The sequence below is a fragment of the Halichoeres trimaculatus genome, unplaced genomic scaffold, assembly GCF_033239565.1.
Source record: "Halichoeres trimaculatus isolate MK-OKI-2021-1 unplaced genomic scaffold, fHalTri1.1 fHalTri1_scaffold_5, whole genome shotgun sequence".
NCBI classification, from domain to species: Eukaryota; Metazoa; Chordata; class Actinopteri; order Labriformes; family Labridae; genus Halichoeres; species Halichoeres trimaculatus.
The window spans coordinates 3,497,501-3,520,073 of record NW_027437183.1 but is presented as its reverse complement, the minus strand read 5'-3'; the positions used below and the strand labels follow the sequence as shown (position 1 = coordinate 3,520,073).

Genomic DNA, 22,573 nt, shown 5'->3' with positions numbered 1-22,573 from the left:
TAGTGGCCGAGGCTTTGCCTACAGCTAAAGGGCATCAGTCAGTCACATGACCCTCAGCTGTGCCTCTGATTGGGCGAGCTTGTGATCTTAATATCCTCTAAACAGCTGAGCTAGAAAAAATTCACTCCCCGTACAGTGGGAGCAGGTAGTAAAAGTAGCAACTCAGACAGAAGACGTTTTTTGAACCAGGCTGTAAAAAGGTTAATTTCTGCTTTGAAAACAGCTTTTTTGGCTTGGTGTGTTTGTGACTTCCTGTACTTCCTGAGCCAGCCTCAAGTGGACACTCGAGAAACAGCAGATTTTAGCACTTTAGCATTGTCTCATATTCCTAGACTGAAGGTTGCTGTTTGTTTCCGATACCAATACCAATACCTGGGCTTTGGGTATTAAACGATACCGATTCTGATCCGATACCAGTGTTAGATAATAAGCTGCATGGTCTTCTGTGGGATAAGACTGGTAATGTTTTGAGTACAAGACAAAAACGAGTACATGTGAAATTACTGAAGTTAATATTTATCTAAACTTTAAGTGTTTAAATGTTTTACAGCAGTTTGGGTGAAAAAAAGCTTTAGAATTTACAGAAATGACTATTTGATTGTGAAATTTAAAACCTTGTAGACTAAATCATAGTTTAGCCTTAGTGTCAAGTTTGGACCGATCCTTTCCCACCGATACCTGATCCAGCTTTGAGGGGCTGGATTGGTGCCGATACCTGATCTCCCCAATCATGAGTGCAGCGTCCACTGGCAAGGCGCAATAATTCTTTAGCAAAAATTCAGAAACATCACTTTAATTTCGCAAAAACTTGTAATGGAAACACAACTATTGACATATTAGCTGAAGGTCTCCAGTTGACACGGTCACTCTTTGCTCCAGAACACCGGTTGATCTGGAGTGATCGTGATCCTGTCTGACAACCAACCCCAGAACGACCGAACCTTTTTATGCTTTTTACATTTACAATTTGAAGCTGTGCATTTTTAAGTCTATTCTTATTTTTAGCAATAATCTAAATATTTGCAAACTCAGGTGAGTTGAACCACTTTCAGTTTGAAGCTGTGACACGTTTTATTTAAGGACACGGTGGAGAAACAGCAGCTTTTAGTGTTTGTGTGAGGAGACGGTGAGACATTCATCAGCAAGAGAAAGTCCTGACAAACAATGGACCACCAGACACACACACACACACACACACACACACACAGACCATATGGTGTCTAAACATTGGGTGCTTGACATTTCTTTATTCTGCTGCTTTTATTTTGGAAGCTACGGCTCGACCCTCTTGACCTCCACCCACACACACAGACACACACACACACACACACACACACACACACACGGTGAATGGTTGATGTTTTTTAAGAGTTTCTAATGGACAAAGGATGGCTCTGATGGAGCCCTCGTCTTGAATCGTTCACTTTATCTGTGTTTTGTTTCTTTAAAAGCTCCGGCTGCTGACGTCTCAGACTCAGAATGAACCAGAACATTTTCCTCCTCTCCTGTTTGTTTGTTTTAAAGTAATATGCATTCATGACGATATCACAACTGTGCAGGAATAACCTGATAATTTCAAACATTCAAGTTTGATCCCAGCAAGTTTCAGAAATCTTAATCACTACCCCACGAGCTGACATGCTGCGCTATAAAAACATTTCCTGTCCGTTATATTTATTCCATTATGAACAGCGCTGCTCTTGAACGCAGCACTCATCTTTCCACGCCGCTCTTCGCCGTCCTCCACATTCTGCTCTTTTCGTTTCAGCACTCGTGACCTTTTAACGCACTTGACTGAGCTCTGCTCTCTGCAGCAAACTTCACTGAAAATCTACTTCACATCGTTTTTCACTGAACTGTTCAGTTTCTGCTCCTGGAGTCACCTCCGCTCACTGACACTGACAGCTACAGCGCGCCAACCTGCCTGTCAGCTGTAACTTTAAATATGCAAACCTGTGTTCAAAGCTGAGCCTCAGAAAAACATTTGACCCTGAACATTGTGTGCAAATAAAGAAATGAGCTGCAAAGAATGAAACCATTCTCCAGAACAAGCTGAAAACATTTCATTTGCATTTTAACACGGAGCGTCATGGAGATTCCTGCGTATTTGCATTTTGCACTCAGCCTCAAATGGATGCTCAAGGAACTGCTTTTATAAAATACACCACATGCTGCAACCTAGGGTTGTCAAAGGTATCGATACTTCAAAAAGTATCGATACTAAAATGTTGTATCCGGATACAATACTCACTTTCAAAAGTATCGATACTGTTTTCACTCACTCACTGTTTTCTAAATGATAAATTCATCCTGAGGTTCCCTGGGTCACATATTGTTCATGATGTGAGCAATCTTTTAAGGATCAAGCTTCAAATACAATCTACTAGTGCAGTGGTTCTCAACCTGTGGCTGGAGGCCCATACGTGGGTCTCAGGGCTGTTTTTAGTGGACAGTGCATAAATCAGGCAAAATTTTGTAAAAATGTCTTTATTTTATTTATTTTTTGCACTACTTCAGGCCTGAAACTTTCTTTCAACTGTTTGTTGTGTGTGTGGTACTGTTAATTGTTACATGTTGCAACATGGAGGTTAAATTTGCATTTTTTTGTTAATAAAAATGTTTCTTTTAAATATTAGTTCTTTCTTTTTCATCCTTGTGGTATCGAAAATAGTATCGAGTATCAAATATTTTCCTGAGTATCGGCATCGAGTTGAAAATTTTAGTATCGTGACAACCCTACTGCAACCGAGACTTTCTGAAATCAGGAGTGTTTTTTCTGTGATGAAGACGACATGAGGACTCATCTTAACTTTTCTTTGTTCCAGATCATTTTTTTCAGGAAACAAAGAAAAGTTAATTTATTTATTAGTAGTTAGGTAGAGCCATGTCATGGTGACAGAGTTAGAGATCAACCTTTTCTAAATTTAAACCACAGACTGTATAAAATGTGGATGTAGTCTCCGCTATGTCACCCGTCTGTTCCTGATGCAGAGTAATGAAGCCGATCATTGGTGGGGGCGATATTGGAAATGACACGGGCTTTGAGCTTCCTGTCCAACAGCTATAGGGCGCCTGTCAGTCACGTGATCTGAGCTGTGTCTCTGATTGGACAAACTCATGATGCTCATATCTTCTAAACCACAGATTTTGGGTTGAAGGCAAACATAAACTCCATCCTTGTGCCCAAACAGTTCCAGTTTAGTCTCATCAGCATCGAGTTACTAAATAGCGCAGGTGAATGTTTGAGTATATCAAGTTTTATCAATGCTGCAAACAGTGGGCAGCATTTTAGAAAAAAGTGCCATAATTCCTGGGGGGCTAATAATTTTAGCCTCATTTGTATGTTTGGCGAAGAAAAGGAGAGGCCGTCAACCCTAAGAACACAATCCCCGCAGTTAAGCATGGTGGTGGGAGCATCATGCTGTGGGGCTGTTTCACAGCCTCAAGTACTTGGAGCCTTGTTCAGGTACATGAAAATTACGTTGAGATTCTGCAGGATAATGTGAAGAAATCTGCTCATAGTCTAGGCGTAGGTCGTTGCTGGCTCTTCCAGAAAGACAATGACCCAGAGCTGACAACAACATTGGTCAAACAGCTCCTAAAGGACACTAAAACCAAGGTCCTGGAGTGGGCCACACAGAATCCAGATCTCAATCCCATTGAAAATGTATGGCAGGTGCTCAAAGTGGATGTCCACGTTCGGAAACCATGCAATTTGGACCAGCTGGAACAATTTTCAATGGAAGAATGGGCCAAAATCCCTCAGAAGACCTGTGTCAACCTATTAAAGAACTACTCTAAGAGGTTTCAGCCAGTGTGGCTCAGAAGGGGTACACTATTGACAATTAATGGCCAGGGACTAATAATTTTGGACATTTCATTTTTGCTGATTTTGTTTCAGCTCAGTGCATCAATAAAATATCCAAATCAAAAAAAGTGGAAATTATGTCTTTTTTATTTTGGAAACAGATCCGCTATAAACACTTGTTTTAATGGTCATTTCCATGGAGAAAACAGAAGTTTTGTCAGATTTTATAAGGGGGGGGGGGTTATTATGTCTCATGTCTTTTATTGTTCTTTGATTTTATTTACCCTTCTTTTTTTTTATGCTGCTGTCGGTGTCAAAGCACTTCGTAAATAAATGTTTTTAAAAGTGCTATGTAAATAAAGTTTATTACATACATAAAGTTTTAAATTATTTTGACCTCAACTGTAGAGGGCTGTGCCAGACCAAAACGACTTACCATAAGTCAAAAAGTCTCTTAAGTTGTAGCAGTGCTGTCTGTGTCTCATCGTGCTGACTCTGATGAGATCGTGCTCCATGTAAACAGGCGCTTCATGATGATGTTGGCGAGCCATACGTGTGAGTGATACAAGCTGAAGTCTGGTTCATATTGGGGTAGTGTGACCACTGGCTGTGCTCTCTAGCTGCGGTTTGGATGGCCAGTGTGACACCTTAAATGTCTTACAGCTTACTCTAAATGGTTTGTATCGCATTTAGTACTTGTTGCTTATTTTGGTATTTACTGATACTTTATTGCTTATTCTATTGTATATCTAACTCTCATTTTATTTAATGACCCTTTTACATCTCATTTTCCAACAGCTGTTTTGTGTGAAGAGCAGTGGTAAAGCCAAATTTCCCCCTGTGATTGATAAAGTATCACTGATTTCTGATCTGAAATTGCAAAATTTGCCTCGTTTCCACCAAGCAGTACAGTTTGATACGGGTCGGATCGTTAAAGCCTGATCCTGTTTGTGTTTCCACAGCCATCCGTGCCCCTCTTGGTAGCCAGATGCTAACAGCCTCATACTCAATTTCTTCCTACCTTTGCCGATGACCAGGCCACACTTGTCGGCAGGGATGGTGTAGGTCACTTCCTGTAGCGGTCCAGGAGACCCCATAGTCCAGTCACCGCGACCTCTGACCCTCCCGCCTCTCAGAGCTGAGCCGAAACCATCGCGCTCCTACAAATCAAACACACACAGAGTTAAGAGTGTGTGCTGCTCTCACTCTCTCTGTGAAGGTGTGTGTGTGTGTGTGTGTGTGTGTGTGTGTGTGTGTGTGTGTGTTACCTGTGCTGTCTGGATGAGCTCATTGATGAGGTGGACAGCGTGCTGACAGCGGTCAGGCTGACCCATGACCATAGCAACACGCTCAGGGCTGATACCATCATCTGTGGGTCGCAGAGAGGTCAAAGGTCAAACAATGAAAAAATGAGGAAGTAGTTTCTGTGAGTGTGAACAGACGAGGGTTAATCTGGATTAAGAGGGGCACAGAGACCTGCTTTAAACTGGATCCGGACCCCGGCATCATTCTGGATCTTCTTGATCATTTCTCCGTTCCTGCCGATGACGATGCCGACGGCGAAGCGGGGAACAGGAACCTGCAGAGAGACAGACTCGTGGTGACTTCATCTCCACGGTTTAGCGATAGCTGCTGAATGCTAACGGTGTGTGTTTGTGGTCGTACATCCAGGTTGGTTCCTCCGAGGCGAGCGCTGAAGTCGTTACGCCCTGACCTGAAGTCTCCGTCCTTCTCCCGGATCACCTCCAACACCAGCTCCCTCGCAGCCTGTAGGAGGCGAGGAAAAAGGAGGCCAACGTTTAGACGTCATAGCCCAAACCTTTACTTCCTTTCACCAACATTTCCTCCTCCCTCTGCTTTCTATTTTCTCCATCCATCAGACGAGTTAGAGGTCTGTTGTCAGAAACGTTTCACTGAGTTCTACATATTCTAAATATTTTTCACATTATTTTTATACCAGGCCAGTTGTTCTGCAGTACTTTGTTATTTTCTGATTTTATTTAAGGTAATTAATGATGATTATATGACATGTATAATACAAGTCCTGGCCGTGGAACTGTGGACCAGCTCTATACCCCCAGCAGGGTCCTCAAGGGTGCATGGGAGTTTGCCCAACCTGTCCACATGTGTTCTGTGGACTTGGAGAAGACATTCGACCGTGTCCCTCGGGGAGTCCTGTGGAGGGTTCTCCAGGAGTATGGGGTGTCGGGCTGCTTGTTACGAGCCGTCCGTTCCCTGTACGACCGGTGCCAGAGCTTGGTCCGCATCGCTGGCAGTAAGTCGGACTCGTTTCCAGTGAGGGTTGGACTCCGCCAGGGCTGCCCTTTGTCACCGATTCTGTTCATAACTTCTATGGACAGAATTTCTAGGCGCAGCCAGGGTGTCGAGGGGGTCCGGTTTGGGGACCTCAGGATTGGATCACCGCTTTTTGCAGATGATGTGGTCCTGTTGGCTTCATCAAGCCGTGACCTTCAACTCTCTCTGTATCGGTTCATCAGGCTACGCTATCGCTTGCTGTGGAGGTCAGACGTGTGTGTGTGTATAAATGCCACATGGGAGAGCATCAGTCATCCTGCAGTAATGAGGTGTGAGGCGTCAGGGGGGTCACAGCATCCTGAAGGGAGTCAAAGTGACCCTATGGCTCAGTGCGTGTGTGTCAGTATGTGTTTGTGAGGGGGTTCGTCCTCACAGGTCACGGTCAGCTCGGTGACCTCTGCGGTTGTTGTCGACTGAACGTATCAAACTGATTCTGCTCCATCACATCAGACAAAGTGGGATTAAAGAGACGCGTGTGTGAACACACACATATGGGATCAAAGTATGGAAGCCTACAGAGGACTGCGCCGTGCTGCGATGGTTTAAGGCAGATCCTTCAGAGTGTCATGGCGAGGAGAAGTGCCTAACTCATATGGTTTATCAACAGGGGGTACCCCAGGGTTCAGTGCTTGGTCCCCTATTCTTTTCCTTATACACCACCTCACTCAGCTGAGTGTGGAGCGGCTGGGATGAGAATCCAGCACCTCCAAATCCAAGTCCATGGTCCTCAGCCAGAAAAAGGTAGAGTGCCCTCTCCGGGTCGGGGATGAGATCCTGCCCCAAGTGGAGGAGTTTAAGTATCTCAGGGTCTTGTTCACGAGTGAGGGAAGGATGGAGCGAGAGATCGGCAGGCGGATTGGTGCAGCATCTGTGGACTCTGCACAGGTCTGTCGTGGTGAAGAGGGAGCTGAGCCGGAAGGCAAAGCTCTCTGTTTTCCGTCGATCTTCGTTCCCACCCTCACCTATGGTCATGAGCTTTGGGTAGTGACCGAAAGAACAAGATCGTGGGTACAAGCAGCCGAAATGAGCTTCCTCCGTAGGGTGGCTCGGGCTCTCCCTTAGAGATAGGGTGAGAAGCTCGGCTATCAGGGAGGAGCTTGGAGCAGAGCCGCTGCTCCTCTTCGTTGAGAGGAGCCAGATGAGGTGGCTCGGGCATTTGATGAGGATGCCTCCCGGACGCCTCCCTGGTGAGGTGTTCAGGGCACGTCCCACCGGGAGGAGACCCCGGGGCAGACCCAGGACACACTTGAGAGACTACATCTCTCGGCTGGCCTGGGAACGTCTCGGGATCCCCCCGGGAGAGCTGGATGAAGTGGCTAGGGAGAGGGAAGTCTGGGCTTCCCTGCTTAGGCTGCTGCCTCCGCGACCCGACCCCGGATAAGCGGAAGAAGATGGATGGATGAATATATCACATGTCGACAAGACTCGAAGTTAAATCAAACTGTCAGTATTCTGCTGTGACTGTAATAGTTAGATAAAAATATATTATCCATATCAATTCATCTTATTTCATCATAACATGTGGGCCTGACCTACAGGAAAGGTATCTTTCATACCTATACTATACTATAGAGTGATGTTTTTGCTTGTGTTTCATTAATTATTAAAATTATTAGTAAACAGACTAATGTTGACTATTTTTAAACATATTTTAGTGCGAACATGTGACGAACACAGTTGAAAAGTTTTTGTTGATGTGAGTTTTGCTCAGAGATGTTGCTCTGCTCGAGGAGGAAACAGTCTGAGGACTTTGTACCTGGACTTTGTACGGGTCTCCAGAGATGCGAAGAGGTTTATCTGCTCCAGTCGGCATCGGACCGTCCTGGATCATCATCATCTTCACGCCGGCCCGCTCCTGACACAGACACACACACACACACACACACACACACACACACACACACACACACACACACACACACACACACACACACACACACACACAGATATTTACAGAGCAGAAACATCAACAGTGTGTGTCGTTTCGTGTGTTTGACTCTGACGGTGGCTCCACCTGCAGCTGTTTGATGGTGTCTCCTCCTCGGCCGATCACCAGCCCCACCTTACTGGCCGGGATCAGCATCTCCTGCACTGAAGCTCCACCTTCCCCGTCGCCGTGGAAACCAGGGCCGTTTCTGCAGCGGTCCACGATCTGGACCAGCAGCCTCTTTGCCTGCCTGAAAGCACACACACATATAACGAGTGAGGAGGAGGAGGAGGTGGAGGTGAGGAGGAGGAGGAGGAGGCTGCTTCTTCCTCAGATGTTCAGAAACTCACTCGATGCTCTCTGGGGTTCCTGTCAGGGAACATGGCCGCTCCATCAGGCCTCCGCTGTCTGCAAACACAGAGGAGTGTGAGGAGTGTGAGGAGTGTGAGGAGTGTGATTCAGCTCAGCAAACAGGTTCCTCAAGTTTCTCTTTTCTTAGTCAACGTGAGCGTTGATGCTGTGAGTTGTTTTTTTTTCAGGAAAGACTCTCAGCTGCTCGATCAGACCTTTAAAAATCTGGGTTCTCTGAGCTCAATTGTTCAGAAACTTAAGGAGCCACAAAACCTTAAAAACTTATCCACAAACGGCAGCACACACCTGAACTCAGAGACTTTAAAGAAAGAGTTTGATCACAGCAGAGACGGACTCACCAGCAGCGATCTGAATCTTGCAGCCAGACTCCAACTGGATCCTGGTGATCTGTTCGCCTCCTCTACCAATAACTAAAAGAGGAGAGAGGAGAAGTGAGGAGGTGTAGTTTAAACAGAGATCAGACGAGCTGTGTGCAATTTCAAACAAAAGAAACACTTTCTTAATATAAATATCAATGGTATTATTATTTAGCCATTTAATTTAAGTTTTGTTTATTTTTTTCATTCTCGGTGCAAAAATAAAGAGTACATTTCATCCCTGAAATATAATTGGTTACCAAGGGAAAGTAATTATTGCGTTACTTTTTGAAAAAAATTTAATTTTGCTAAAGAATTTAGCAAGTTTTAACCCACTCAGCATTCGCGCATAATATATCTGCAGCTCCTGCCCCGTGTCTGTCTGAGCAATCCAGGTCAGATAGACCTGCCAACTCTCCTGATTTAGGAGGGATTCTCCCGCTTTTTAACCCGTCTCTCGCTCCACTCCTGACTTGTAATTTCTCCAGATAAACGCCTTATTTTTAAGTCTGGTCCTGTCATCTCTGATAAATTTTTTTTTCAAATCAAAACAAGTTGGCTACTTGTGCCTTACATTCAAACCTTGGTAAAGCATCCACCCCTCTCTCTAGAGTTGGTTTAATCCAAAGACGTTGCATGAGATCCTCTCTGACTGCAGGTTACACAGACGCTCACAGGTAGCTGTGTGATATTTGTTGCTGAAAAGTTGACTTTAGCATCAGCTCTTTGTTAAGAAGTATCAACATGATTGTTCCCATTTTATTTGCAGCTCCTCTCTTTGTTCCTGGCTGAGCGAGCCAGGTCGGAAACATAGTAACTCAACTCATTTCACTGTCAGTAACAGCGTTATAATGTTTAAAATATCAATCAATTAGATTACCCGTTACTGGAAAAAGTAACAGCATTAATAACGCCATAAGATTTAATGCAGCTTCTCCCAACACTGCTCTTGACTGGTTCCCAACACATTGGCGGGTGCGGGCCTCAAACACCAAGGTCTGCCCCTAGCTTCACCCCTGACAGGCCTTCAGAGAGCTGGCCAATCAGAGTGAAGGAGGTTTGTGGAGCAGGTCTTAAAGGCCTTAAAGAGACAGCAGCTATCAAAAACACCACTGTGATAAAAGCAGTTTTTTTCTACCTGTAGCTCATTTTAAAATACAAACAAAAAATACTATGGAGAATAGTATCTTGGTCTGAAATGTGTCTTTCTATCAGGTTTTAGGCCATAAGTTAGGATTCTAGTTGATCGAAGGTTAACAGTCAAACAGAAAGTGCTCTGTGACTATAAAATATTTTGACATGTGGAGAGTTTTAAACATTATAGTATAAACTCCAACCGTTCCAGAAGTTTAAGTTATTTTCAAACTAAATATATTTAATTAGGTCACTATGGCGTTTATGTTTTTATGTCTTAAAAAATACACTTCTCTAGCGCTATAAAAACATTGTTTAAGGATTAATGATTCTAAATATTCAGAGCATGTAAGGGTTAAATCTGCTTGTACTTTCTTTGAGAAATTCTTGTTCAAAGCAAAATGACCTGAACCAGGTTGACAGTTCCTCAAAAGGTAAAAGAGTCCAGGTCTGGTGGAACTGTGTTTTATATTAGGTACTTTTTGACCAGAAGTTCCAGGAACTAAATAGTTTCTGTGGTTTAATTGTTGTCTGTGTTTCCACCAAGACCTGGAGTCCTGTGAGGAGGATGTAAATCAGAACACTGACAGATGGAGAAAAAAAAAGAAATTGCACTACACTAGAGGTCGACCGATATGGGTTTTTTGGGGGCCGAGGCCGATGCCGATGCTTTCCTAATTTGGGCAGCCGATGCCGATATGCATAGCCGATTTTTCCAATTTGTTATTCAGGCCGATTGTTAAATAAATATATATTTATCACAATTTTGTGAAACGCAGCAATTTCTGAGCAACTAAAAGAAATCTATTACAACAAGTCGTGTCCAGTCCTCTGAACATTTATTCAGCTTTCAAAACAATGAAATATTTTGTCTGAGTAAACACACAATGTAACAATCAGTAGTAAACATTCACACTCTTCTTAAAATGTCAAAAAGAAATTTAAACTTATTAATATAATTTTAACAAAAGTATGTAATGTATCCAAGTGGTTCTACAAGTTTGAGGTGCTCATCTTTTTTGTGCCTGATCAAAAATTGCGTCATTTTATACAACGGATCAAAAATCGGCTTTTTAAAAGAAAATACGGCCGATGGCCGATAGAGACAAATGTCCAAATATCGGCCCGATATATCGTTCTACCTCTACACTACACCAGTAGACCAGTAGAGGGCAGCAAGTATTTTTTTAGCACATGGGTATCGGCCGATATTTGCCCATTAGCTGCCGGCTATTTTCAGAGCATCTTGAACAATCTTTCAAGACCCAAATCATCTTGTTTTCTCTGACTATGTAAACACCAAAACTACCTAAACAGAGTGGACTTTCTTCTGTTATGTCTCTCTTCCTCTTTTTGATCAAAAAAACAGACAAAACATACTTCTTTGATTGCAGCAAAATCAATATTGGATACTGGCCAAAATTTTCATATTGGAGCATCCCTAGCTTTGATCACACTTTGGGTAAACTACAGCTAGAGCTGTTGAGTCAACACTTGAAAGGAAACAAGGGCTTCTGACAAAGCCTTTTCAAAAATCTCAAAATATTACGTGTTAAAGCACGACGACGGCAGAAATCAACCGGTGTTTTGACTTAAATAGTGACCCTGTTAATTGGCGAGTTTAAGGAGGATGCATCTATAATAACAGTAACTACTTTCTGTGCAGGTTTGTCAAAGATTCCTGTTTTTCAGTGACCTAAAACTTTGTTTACGTGTGGACAAACAGTGAAAGAAAGAGATGAGACGAGAATCAGAAAATCTGAGTGATTCGATTGGACAAAGGAGCGTCCAATCAGCAGGAGGGACTGAAAGGTTAAAGGTCGTACTTACTGAAGCCCACCATTCTGTCGGGGACCTTGTAATCCTCTGTGATTACCCTGCTGCAAAACACACATGATATAAAAACACATTAGCGTCACACAATGAGCCCACCACCACAGTGAGTGTGTGAATGTGTGTGTTTATGTCAATAAGTTATTATGTTTATGATTATGACTGTAGGAGGACGGATCTATAAACACTTATCTGCTGGTACACCCCGACACACACACACACACATACACACTCATGTCTATTTGCAAACAAACTCTGATGCTGAATACGCGTCATTATCTGAGTGTGTGTGAGAGAGTGTGTGTGTGATCAATATCAGCTGCAGCTCGTACCTTTGATGCCCCATGGCTGCTAGCTGGTTACCTACTGGGAGAAAGAGGCAGAGATTAGACATGAGCGCATGTTTTGTTCCCCTATAAGTGATCTGATGGTGGTCTTTAAAGGTCTAAAGGTTTTTATGTGGACCCTGTTTCCCCTCCATCTCACCTCCGTCCTCTCCGGGTCGTTTCTGGCCGGGGTAGTACAGCGAGGGCTCGACACTTCCTGAGGAGCTGTTGAGGTGGGACATGGCTTCTCCGCCCATCTTTCCCACCATCTGAGGGAGAAACACACACGCTTTAAGGTCTGGACACGGGGACAGGATAAGTCCTGGATGAGTGAAATCATCAAACTTTAAAGGACATTCTCAAGTTTCAAACTATGGCTTTAATATCACAAAACAAACCCAAAGTGGACACCAACGAGTCACAAGTCATAATCTACGCCATAGAAGATAAAGTCTTAAGTTAAACCAAAGTTTAGTCTCAGGTCAGGAAGAAAGACGAAAAAGTCTTGAGAAAGATCACAAGTCATGGCTAAAAATTGGGTGGAAACTCCAAATTTTAGAGGGGTTGGTTGAAAATCTAGGATGGAAACAACAGGTAGAAATTCAGGTGGTGCAAACAAGTCCCAAGTCAAGACCAAATAGTCTGAAACTAAACCGCTCAATCAAGAAAGCAAGTTCAAACTAAAACCACAGTTTCAAGTCTCAACCAACAAGTCCAAAATGCAAGGCAGAGGTCTATGCAAAATACCAACTTGACAAGTCTTTAGTAACAGTTACAAGTCTCAACTTGAGACTGAACAAGTCCAGACTAAAGCCCAGCAGTCTGAGGCCAAGACACGACCAACATACAAAAGTAGTCTAGTCTTAAGACCAGTCCTCAACAATTCATCAGCAGTTAACCACCAAACAAAAGTTTTAACAGTTTTCTTGACGAAGTCCAAGTTGAGGACACCCAACTCACAAATTTAAGCTGACAAGTCCCTAAGTTAAGATCATCAGGGGTCTTGAGTGGATTTCCAACTGAAACTTGGCGTACGCTCAAATTCAGAAAATGTCGTACGCACAAATATACCCAGATGTATGAATCTGTTCGTATGAATTCAAGCACTTTGTCTTTGTACATCCTAATCAGTGAGGAATTAAGTTTCCCTGTATCATCTTTAAGTGTCGCCAAAGGATCAACAGCTGTAGAAAAGTGCGTACGCCAGCCATGAAGTTGGCGTGGGGTACCGCACATTCTCACAGTCATTTCGCTCTTGATACGCCTGAATTTGCCGTAAAAATAGCGTGTATGCCACGTTTTTGTGCGTATGTACTTTTTGTACATGAGACCCCAGGTCTTTGTGCTAGTCCTCAACAAATGATAACCATTCTACTAGACACGCATTGATCGATCGGTGCAGATTTCTTCAACTTTGGGTGATCAGTGATGGGTGATCAGAGATCAGTGATCGGCCCATCCTTGAATATGAAACTAATCTCATAAACCTCCAGGAAGGTCTGACAGCCATTGATGCTTTTTGCTCTGAGACCTAAAACTCAGGACACTTTATTGGTTGTTTAAGTTAAAACATAAAGATTTTATTGTTTCACAGGTATTGTTCAATGATTTTCAATAAATAAGATTGGAACATTGAAGGTTTATGCTGTCAGTTATAAAAAGTGAAAATTAGTATCAGCCTAAATCAGTCTCAGCAGGCCAGGCTTTTCAAAGATCGGTGATCGGCCAGAAAATTGTGATCAGTGCACCTGTACATTGTACATGTAACCAGAGGTAGACTGATATATCAGCCGGCCGATATATCGGGCCGATATTTGGACATTTGTCTCCATCCATCGGCCGTAGTTTCTTTTAAAAAGCCGATTTTTGATCCGTTGTATAAAATGACGCAATTTTTGATCAGGCACAAAAAAGATGAGCACCTCAAACTTGTGGAACCACTTGGATACATTACATACTTTTGTTCAAATTATATTAATAAGTTTAAATTTATTTTTTGACATTTTAAGAAGAGTGTGAATGTTTACTACTGCTTGTTACATTGTGTGTTTACTCAGACAAAATATTTCATTGTTTTGAAAGCTGAATAAATGTTCAGAGGACTGGACACGACTTGTTGTAATAGATTTCTTTTAGTTGCTCAGAAATTGCTGCGTTTCACAAGAATGTGATAAATATATATTTAACAATCGGCCTGAATATCAAATTGGAAAAATCAGCTATGCATATCGGCATCGGCTGCCCAAATTTGGAAAGCATCGGCATCGGCATCGGCCCCCAAAAAACCCGTATTGGTCGACCTCTACATGTAACATGAACCACCATGTCTTAAGACAAGTCCTGAACAAGTCATCATGTTTAAAAAATTTCTGGATCACCAAAACTAAAGTCATAGTCCAAGCCAAAGCTCAAAGTTTATGTAGACAAGTCCCAAACTGTGACCACCATGTCCTCAAACAAATCTGGAAAAGTCACTACTTTTTTTACATGAGCTTTGGTGCTGTTGGGCTACGGAAATTCATGTCTACTAATTATGGAGTCTAAAAATAAGACAACCAAGTCTTAAGATCATTGAAATTAATAGCCTTGAATGGGTCATCAACACTTACATAAACTGGGTCACTAAAAACAAAAGTCCTACAAGTTTTCAGGCTGATGAATTTTGAGTAAATGCAACAACAAAAAAAGTTTAGGCAGACAAGTCCAGATTGAAGACCCTGCCTAGTCTTTGGACGAGTCTTGAACAAGCCAAGCCTTTAATATATAGGAAAAGTTTTAATTAAAGTCTTACCGATTTATAGACTGATGAGTTCCAAGCTGAGACCACCATATTGAAATTTTTCTGACAAGTCTTCAGATGAGACTACCAAGTCTTACGAGGAGTCTCAAATAAGTCAGCATCTTTTGATTTTACTAAAGCAACAGAGACCACAGTCATATCAAACTACAGGCTGAGGAATTTCAAGGTTAGACCAACAAATTCAAAGTTCAATCAGACCAGATCCAAGGCGGGACCGCCAAGTCTTATGGCAAGTCCTAAACAAGTCATCACCATCTTAGATTTACTGGAAAAAACTGAAGTTTCAGTCTTACCAACTTTAAAGACACCACCAAAATTAAAGCCAGGGCAGAGACCACCGAGACCAAAACAGACACACAACAGACACTTCCCAAGCTGAGGAAACCAAGTCCTTAACAAGTCATTACCACTAACGCACTAAAAGCCAAAGCTTTAACAATTGTAGAGATGGCACATTCAAAGCTGAGGCCACCAAATCCAAAGTTTCAGCAAGTCCTAAACAAGTCCTCACAATGTTACATTAACCAGAGAATAAAAAGTCAAAGCCACAACATTTTACAGGCTGATGAATTCAAAATTAAGACCCTCAAATGAAAGTTCACCAAGTCTTTAGGCAGGTCCTCAACAAGTCACCACCATTTAGGATTAAATACCACAACAAAATGAGTCACATAGCCTTAGGTCAAAGCTAATAAATGTTTTTTTAATTTATCTACTTATTAATTTTTTGTCTGTAACTTAATTTTTAATTGATTATTTCAGTGTTTTTACTCATACACAGACCATTGTTGAACATGTTGGCTTCACATACCGCTATGAGAGTTTGAAGCAACATTTTGAAGCTGCCTGGTCGTGTTTTAGAGACAAGCACCTATCGATTGGTGAAGATTTCATGATTTTATATACCTCCAGGAAGGTCTGACAGCCATTGTTGCTTTTTGCTCTGAGACCTAAAACTTAGGACAGTTTATTGGTTGTTTAAGTGAAAACATAAAGATTTTATTGTTTCACAGGTATTGTTCAATGATTTTCAAAGAAATAAGATTGGAACATTAAAGGTTTGTGTTGTCAGTTATAAAAAATAAAAAAATAAATATCAGTATTGGCCCAAATCGGCATCGACAGGTCAAGGTTTTTTAAGATTGGTGATCGGCCAGAAAATTGTGATCGGTGCACTCCTAGTTTTTAAGTCCAGGTAGTGCCAAAGATAATCGATGCACTCAACAGAAAAACTGATCTCTTCTAAACCTGTAACTCACTCACAAACTGAGCTTGTTTAAAATCTGATGTGGTGAATGTCAGATTGTGTTGTTGACGCTGCAGCGGCGCTCACAACGAGCCTGAATCAGCGAGAGTTTATCTTCCTGTGGACTGCATCAGGAAGCTTCCTAATAAGGTTCACTGTTTGTCTGCACACACACACACTCACACACACACACACACACACACACACACACACACACACACACACACACACACACACACACACACACACACACACACACACACACACACACACAGCTGTTCTGCAGAGTCGTACTGAAGGAACATGGTGTTCATGTCCCTTCTGTCAGGTACGTTTAACAATTCACTCTCACACCGATCAGCACGGGAGGCGTCCTGATCAGACGCTGCTGGTCAGTATCAGGTGGATCTCTGCAGGTTTGAGTGGATCACTGATGGCTGAGATAACGCCAGTGTCAGTACTGTGAGGTCTTACTGCACTCAAATGTATTTCTCATTCATTTCTTCTCCTGTTGCTATTTCATACAGTTATCGTTCTTCTAAACGTGCAGAAAAATTGCAGGTAATATTTGAAATAATGAATAATGACTCTGAGGCCTCACGTTGCCCTGCTGTTTCGTCACCTCTACCTGCTGCAGAGTCAACAGCTCCACATTTCGTTCACAGCACTTAATAATCCCCGCCCGCCGACCGCACACTGACGGATACGTCCCCAACCACACGGCGAGGCGGCCTTGAACATCCTCACTTTTTAATGAGCAGCAGAGAGAGCTGTGGAGGAATCCGCTGCTCCAAACAAACACACGGAGAACAACCTGAACCCCTCCTCGTGTTCACACCCGTTTACTCTGCAGCCTCGCTCTGACCACATGACTCTGACACAAAGAGCCGCAGGTGCACCATAAAACACCTGCATATGTATATGTTTCCCAGAGTTTAAGTCTGAAATTATTTCACCAAACATCACAGCTCCTGTTGGTAAAGATGGAATCCGGTGCGTGAAAGGATCAGCTCATCAAATAGAAAATAATTAGGAAATATCAATCTTTTTTTATTTTTTCAGCTCATTTTAAAGTTAAAAACTGATAAGTCACGTCTCCAATCAGATTTTTTGATTTTTCAACAACATAATTTTCAGTTATTTTCTTAAAACTTGTATAAATTAATACACTAAACAGCTGTGCTAGTAAGAAGCAAATTAGGGACTTAAGACAAAGATCTGGCCATGCAGCAGTAAGAGTGAGATCCAAAGCACAAAAAAAACTTTTTAGACCCCAAGAACAAAAAATCAAATAATTTCTCTGCCTAAAATTTTGTATGAACCTCTTCAGCTTGAATAAAAACAGTTGTAACCCAAAGAAAGTTTCAACATAAATCAATCCAACAGTTTTTTCTTCATCATCAAACAAGTCAAGATTAAAGCCTGAAGTCTGAAGTCAAGCCACAACCAAAATTCAAAAGAAGCCAAGTCTTAAGACACGTCTTCAACAAGTCATCAGCTTTTAACTACAAAACATTTTTTATTTTCAGGCTGATGTGTGGTGAGTTGACATAAAAATGTCAAATGTTTGGTAGAAAAGTCTGAGGGTGAACCGCCAACTTTAAAGACAAATTCTAAACAAGTCATAAGGGATGCATCAATATGAAAATTTTGGCAAATACCGATATTAACATTGGTGTCACGGCCGATAACCAATATTTATCAATATCAATATTGGTTAAAAAAATAATAATAATAATCTGAGATGATGTGTTGAGGTAGTTAAGAGAGAAAGAGCGATGCAATCGTGAGTAAAGTCGACCATGCAGAGGATCAAAGGATGGAGCACCCGAGATGAACGCGATCAAAAAAAATTACATTTTGTCTGTTTTTTGGATCAAAAACAGAAAGAGAGACATAAAAGAAAATAGTCCACTCTTCTTAGGTAGTTTAGGTGTTTACATAGTCAGAGAAAACAAAATTATTTGGGTCTTGAAAGATCGTTCAGGATGCTCTGAAAATGCCGGCACCTAATGAGGAAATATTGGCCCCGATATTAGGGATAGACCGATTATCGGCCAGGCTGATTATTATCTACACTATGAAAGCCCTGGATTAAGGATGTCCCGATATTACATTTTCACTTCTGATACGATACCGATACTGCAGCATTGAGTACTGGCCGATACCGATATTAATCCGATACGATATCAGCATTAAACATGCAAAATTTGATTACTTATTTTGTAGTTTGTCAGTCATGTTAGAAAAGGCTTGATTAAATGATATTATTCAAACAAAGAACAGTAGTCAGCAACAGTAGGTATGAGGAAAAATTGACCCATTTACTATTAATCAATGGGTAACAGAAACCGCTTATATTGGAGATTTTAGATGGATTCTGATACTTGTTTTTTTGCCGATATCGTCCCAGACCGATATCCGATATCAACATCGGACTGGGACACCTCTACCCTGGATGGTCCTTTAAAATCAGTCATGCAAAACCAAATAGAAAATTAGTTCAACTGCATTACATGCCAGTAAAAGGCAGTACAAACTCAATTCTGTCCAGTTTTATTGCAGTTACATTTTGAAAACTTTATTAACTGTAGAAAACTTTAGCTATTTTTTTCAAAGTTTTAATTTAAATGTATAAAACTGAGCTGTTTAATAAACGTATGCTTTGCAGTTAAGTGTTGGAGTTTGTATTGTTCAAAACTTTTTACGCCAATATTTTCACTTTGACTGCAAATTAATATCGGCTTCAAATATTGGTTATCAGCCTCCTTGCCTACAGATAATCAGTATCGGTATCGGCCCCCAAAAATCTGTATCCGTCTATTTTTTAACCGGTATACTAAAAAAATTAACCGACATTGGCCGGTACTGATATATCGTGCATCCCTACAAGTCATCAGGATTTAAAATTTCTTGAGCACCAAAAACTAAAGTTATAACAATTTTCAAAATGACTAACTCCAAGCTGAGACCACAAAACTTAAAGTTTATGCAGACAAGTCCCAATTTGAGACCACCAAGTCCTAAAACGAATCCTGAAAAAGGCCACTAGTGTTTTACATGAGCTACAGTTAGGGATGGGTACCTTTCACATTTGAAACGATACGGTACCGATGCCCGGTACCTGGCAACCGGTACCACTACTCAACGGTTACAATTTTCTGTACTTTTTTGTGTTTATGTGGTAAAAAATATCAATTTGTTTAAGAATAAAATACAAAAAATTTTCAACTTAACAAATTAGTCCTCAGTATATAAACTTGCAATGCTGTGTTTATGTCCAGCATGGAAAATCTCCTACTCTGTCACTCCCTCACAGTCACAAGGATGCATTTAGGTACTTAAACATGGTACCTTTTGATTCTACATGAATCAGTACCTGGTACTTTTGACAGAATTTGGTCAGTACCTAGAAAAGTACCTAACTCGGTACCCATCCCTAGCTATAATCCTGCAGGGCTATGGAAACTCATGTCTTACTGAGTATCAAGCCTAAAAATAAGACAACCAAGTCTTAAGACCACGGAAATTCAAAGTTTTGGCGATAAGTATCAAGATGAGACCACCGAGATTTTAGACTAGTTTTGAACAGGTGGTGAACTGGATCACCAAAAGCAAAAGTCCTGCCAATTTTCAGGCTGAAGCAACAACAAGTTTAGGCCGACAAGTCCCAATTTGAAGACCCCTGGTCTATAGACAACTCCACCCAGACAGGTTTTTCTTTGTCACCGAGCCTAAAATGTACAAGACTAAAATTTTTTGTACTGTCACACCTAGGGGTGGTTAAAAAATATCGATGAATCGATGCATCGAAATATTGTCTCACTCAATCCAATATCTCCCGGCAAATAGGCGGAGTGTGCGTGTTATTCCCGTTGTGTGGACGAGGGCCACAAGAGACCAAACAACAACAAAAATGGCCGCCAAAGCAGCAGCAGAAGCATAAAGCCAGATCCTTCAGCTTTAAAGTCTGGTGTTTGGGTTGTTTTATCGCTCTAAAAGGTGAGGTGACATACCACATATGTTCACACGGGGCATGCAAACCGATATTTAAAGTATTTAAATCAATATCGAATCGAATTGAAACCTAAAGAATCAAATCAAATCGAAACTGAATCGAATCGAAACCCAAAGAATTGAATCAAATCAAATCAAATCGAAGTCAAATCGAAGTCGAATCGAATTGCGAGGTTTTTAGCAATACCAGGCCCTAGTCACACCCTGATGAGCTACCAAATCCTCCATATATCTTATGGCTCAATCATCTGTCTCCTATTAGCAGTAAACTTCTGAAAACCTCACACTTTTGGGGAAATCAAATAATTTTACTCTTGACTTCAATTTTTCCTCATCAAGAAACCCAGCTGATGTAGGTGAAGATGATGGCATAACCATCTACGAACTCATTGAATTGGCATATTAATATAATATTGTCATCATATGGGTTCCTAAACAAAACTAAACCCTCAAAATACTGGCATTAAAGATCTTAAACTCTGACTTTGATCATTAAAACTGTCACTCAAAAGCACTTAGAAACTTACCCAGAAGCTAAAAACAACACAAGAGTCAACAAAAAGCTACATCGATTGAAAGTGAAGGATATGAAGTAATGACGTGCAGATTTTCTAACACCCTGGTTCATGACACAGTGGAGGGACCTCAAACACCAAGGTCTGACCATAGCGCCACCTCCAGAGAACTGGCCAATCAGAGGAAAGAAGCAAACAAAGTGTTTCAGGCCTTGTACACACACTGACAAACTCAAGAAACCTAGATCAAAATTCAATATGGCTGCTATCAACCACACGTACACATTAAAAATCACATATAGCATCTTTGTCTGGCCTGTGGATGAGTGTAAACAACTGTTTAAGAGTGGGTGATGAGGTTTGCATACAGAAATGTAATCTAACTGTATAAATCTGAGTTGTAATTAGAATAGTTTGCTGTTTAAATGATTAATTTGTGAAGTGTTTCACGTGTCACAGCTGCTCCTGAAAACCACCAAAGCATCAACAGAGATGAGTATTTGTAACTTCCCCCGTACAGTTCGCAACGCTTCAAAGATGTTTTTGAACTTTGGACAGGGCCATGCTAGCCCATTCTCCCTGCTTTCACTCTGTATGCTAAGCTAAGCTAACCACATCCTGCCTCCACATTTGAGCAACCATGAAAAGATCACATATGTGTCACATTTCAGTCACTTCTATGCATTGTGAGAGGCGTTTAAAGCCGCATTTCTGGTTTAACATCAAGAAGAGTAGAATAATGAGACAGGTTTTCACTTTACAGGTTTGTACAGGTCTGTGTGCAGAGTTTAGATGTCCGAGTTCACAAAACTGATTCCTGCTCCAAGTATTTCTCAAAAGGTTTGGAAATTGAAGTTTGCAAACCATTCCTACTGAGCTGCCTTTCCAGATTAACCAGCTACTCTATCAGAGACAGGCTGCAGAAATACTTGTGTTTGATTAACTCCCTCTGAGGTCACAGAGACACTCCAACACCTGCATGTACCAAACTTCACCTGAGTTATCAGAAAGAGCCTGCAAACACACAAACAGCCTGCTGGTTCCCACTGCAGCACACACAGAGGTGGAGAAATGCCCTGTGAGTGTGTGTGACTACCTGTGTGTGTCTGTATAGGAGGCTGACACACCTCCACTCGGCTGTATATGGCTCTGAGGCTGTTGCATAACGCCAGCCTAGTTTCTAACCAACTTACAGTAAACAGCAGCCTATAAGGGGAGGGGAGGGGGTCCAACTCTCATAATAACTGTTGGAAAGCGGATGAGGCTTTAACACAGTACGAACACCCTCATTTCCCTGCTCTGCCCCTGGACACTTAGTAGGTCAACAAAGCAAAGTAAAAAGAGTGGAGTTGTGTGCATTTCGACCGTGTTTCTGTCTCGCAACAGGTTGTCTGCCTCAGTGACACGTGTGGCCAAACTTCTGTCCTGCTCCCCCCCGCTCCCACTGCGCTCCCCTCCGGGTGACAGCTCCACAAACTCCCCACAAACTAACTCTCGGACCGTGTCAGCTCGGATAAAGTGTGCAAAACCGGCCACAAGTGCAACTCCGAACTGCTTTCCGTGCTAGTTAGCATGCTAGAGTGTGTGTGTGTAAGTGTGTGTGTGTGTGAGTGTGTGTTGACGAGCGCATAAGTTAGGATAGCAGCAGCACAACACGGAGAATTCGAATAAAAGTGCTTTGGCTCGATGTAAACGACCCGGTTCGGCCCTGAACAGGTGTGTGCTGAGCCCCAGTGGAGTTGTTACCTGCCGGGCCCTCTGTAAAACATCGGCCAGGCCGTCTGACTTCAGCCCCGGCTGGTTCATCGAGGCCTGTCCCTGCACCAGCTCCGCCATCATAGCGCCACTGTTAGCCGTTAGCCGTTAGCCGGATTAGCTCGGGCTGCTAACTGGAGCTGAAGAGAGAGCGCTTTAAGAGATGAG

General features: G+C 42.0%; 1 protein-coding gene across 4 annotated transcripts in view; it reads right to left on the bottom strand.

Annotated features, from left to right (window-relative positions):
* LOC141790569 (far upstream element-binding protein 3-like) overlaps positions 1 to 22,528 on the bottom strand; it is a 32,652-nt gene extending 10,124 nt beyond the window's left edge. Inside the window, exons 1-12 of one of the 4 annotated variants that reach the window (XM_074670544.1) lie at positions 22,397 to 22,528; positions 12,233 to 12,341; positions 12,079 to 12,112; positions 11,744 to 11,793; positions 8,762 to 8,833; positions 8,402 to 8,459; positions 8,139 to 8,301; positions 7,881 to 7,979; positions 5,474 to 5,575; positions 5,285 to 5,387; positions 5,077 to 5,177; positions 4,830 to 4,968 (exon numbers count right to left, since the gene is read on the bottom strand). In XM_074670544.1, the coding sequence (XP_074526645.1) occupies positions 4,830 to 4,968; positions 5,077 to 5,177; positions 5,285 to 5,387; positions 5,474 to 5,575; positions 7,881 to 7,979; positions 8,139 to 8,301; positions 8,402 to 8,459; positions 8,762 to 8,833; positions 11,744 to 11,793; positions 12,079 to 12,112; positions 12,233 to 12,341; positions 22,397 to 22,489 (1,123 nt within the window). In that variant the 5' untranslated portion in view covers positions 22,490 to 22,528. The remainder of the gene's footprint in view (positions 1 to 4,829; positions 4,969 to 5,076; positions 5,178 to 5,284; positions 5,388 to 5,473; positions 5,576 to 7,880; positions 7,980 to 8,138; positions 8,302 to 8,401; positions 8,460 to 8,761; positions 8,834 to 11,743; positions 11,794 to 12,078; positions 12,113 to 12,232; positions 12,342 to 22,396) is intronic. The other 3 variants (XM_074670546.1, XM_074670545.1, XM_074670547.1) reach the window with 3 other exon arrangements.
* Positions 22,529 to 22,573: the final 45 nt, after the last annotated feature.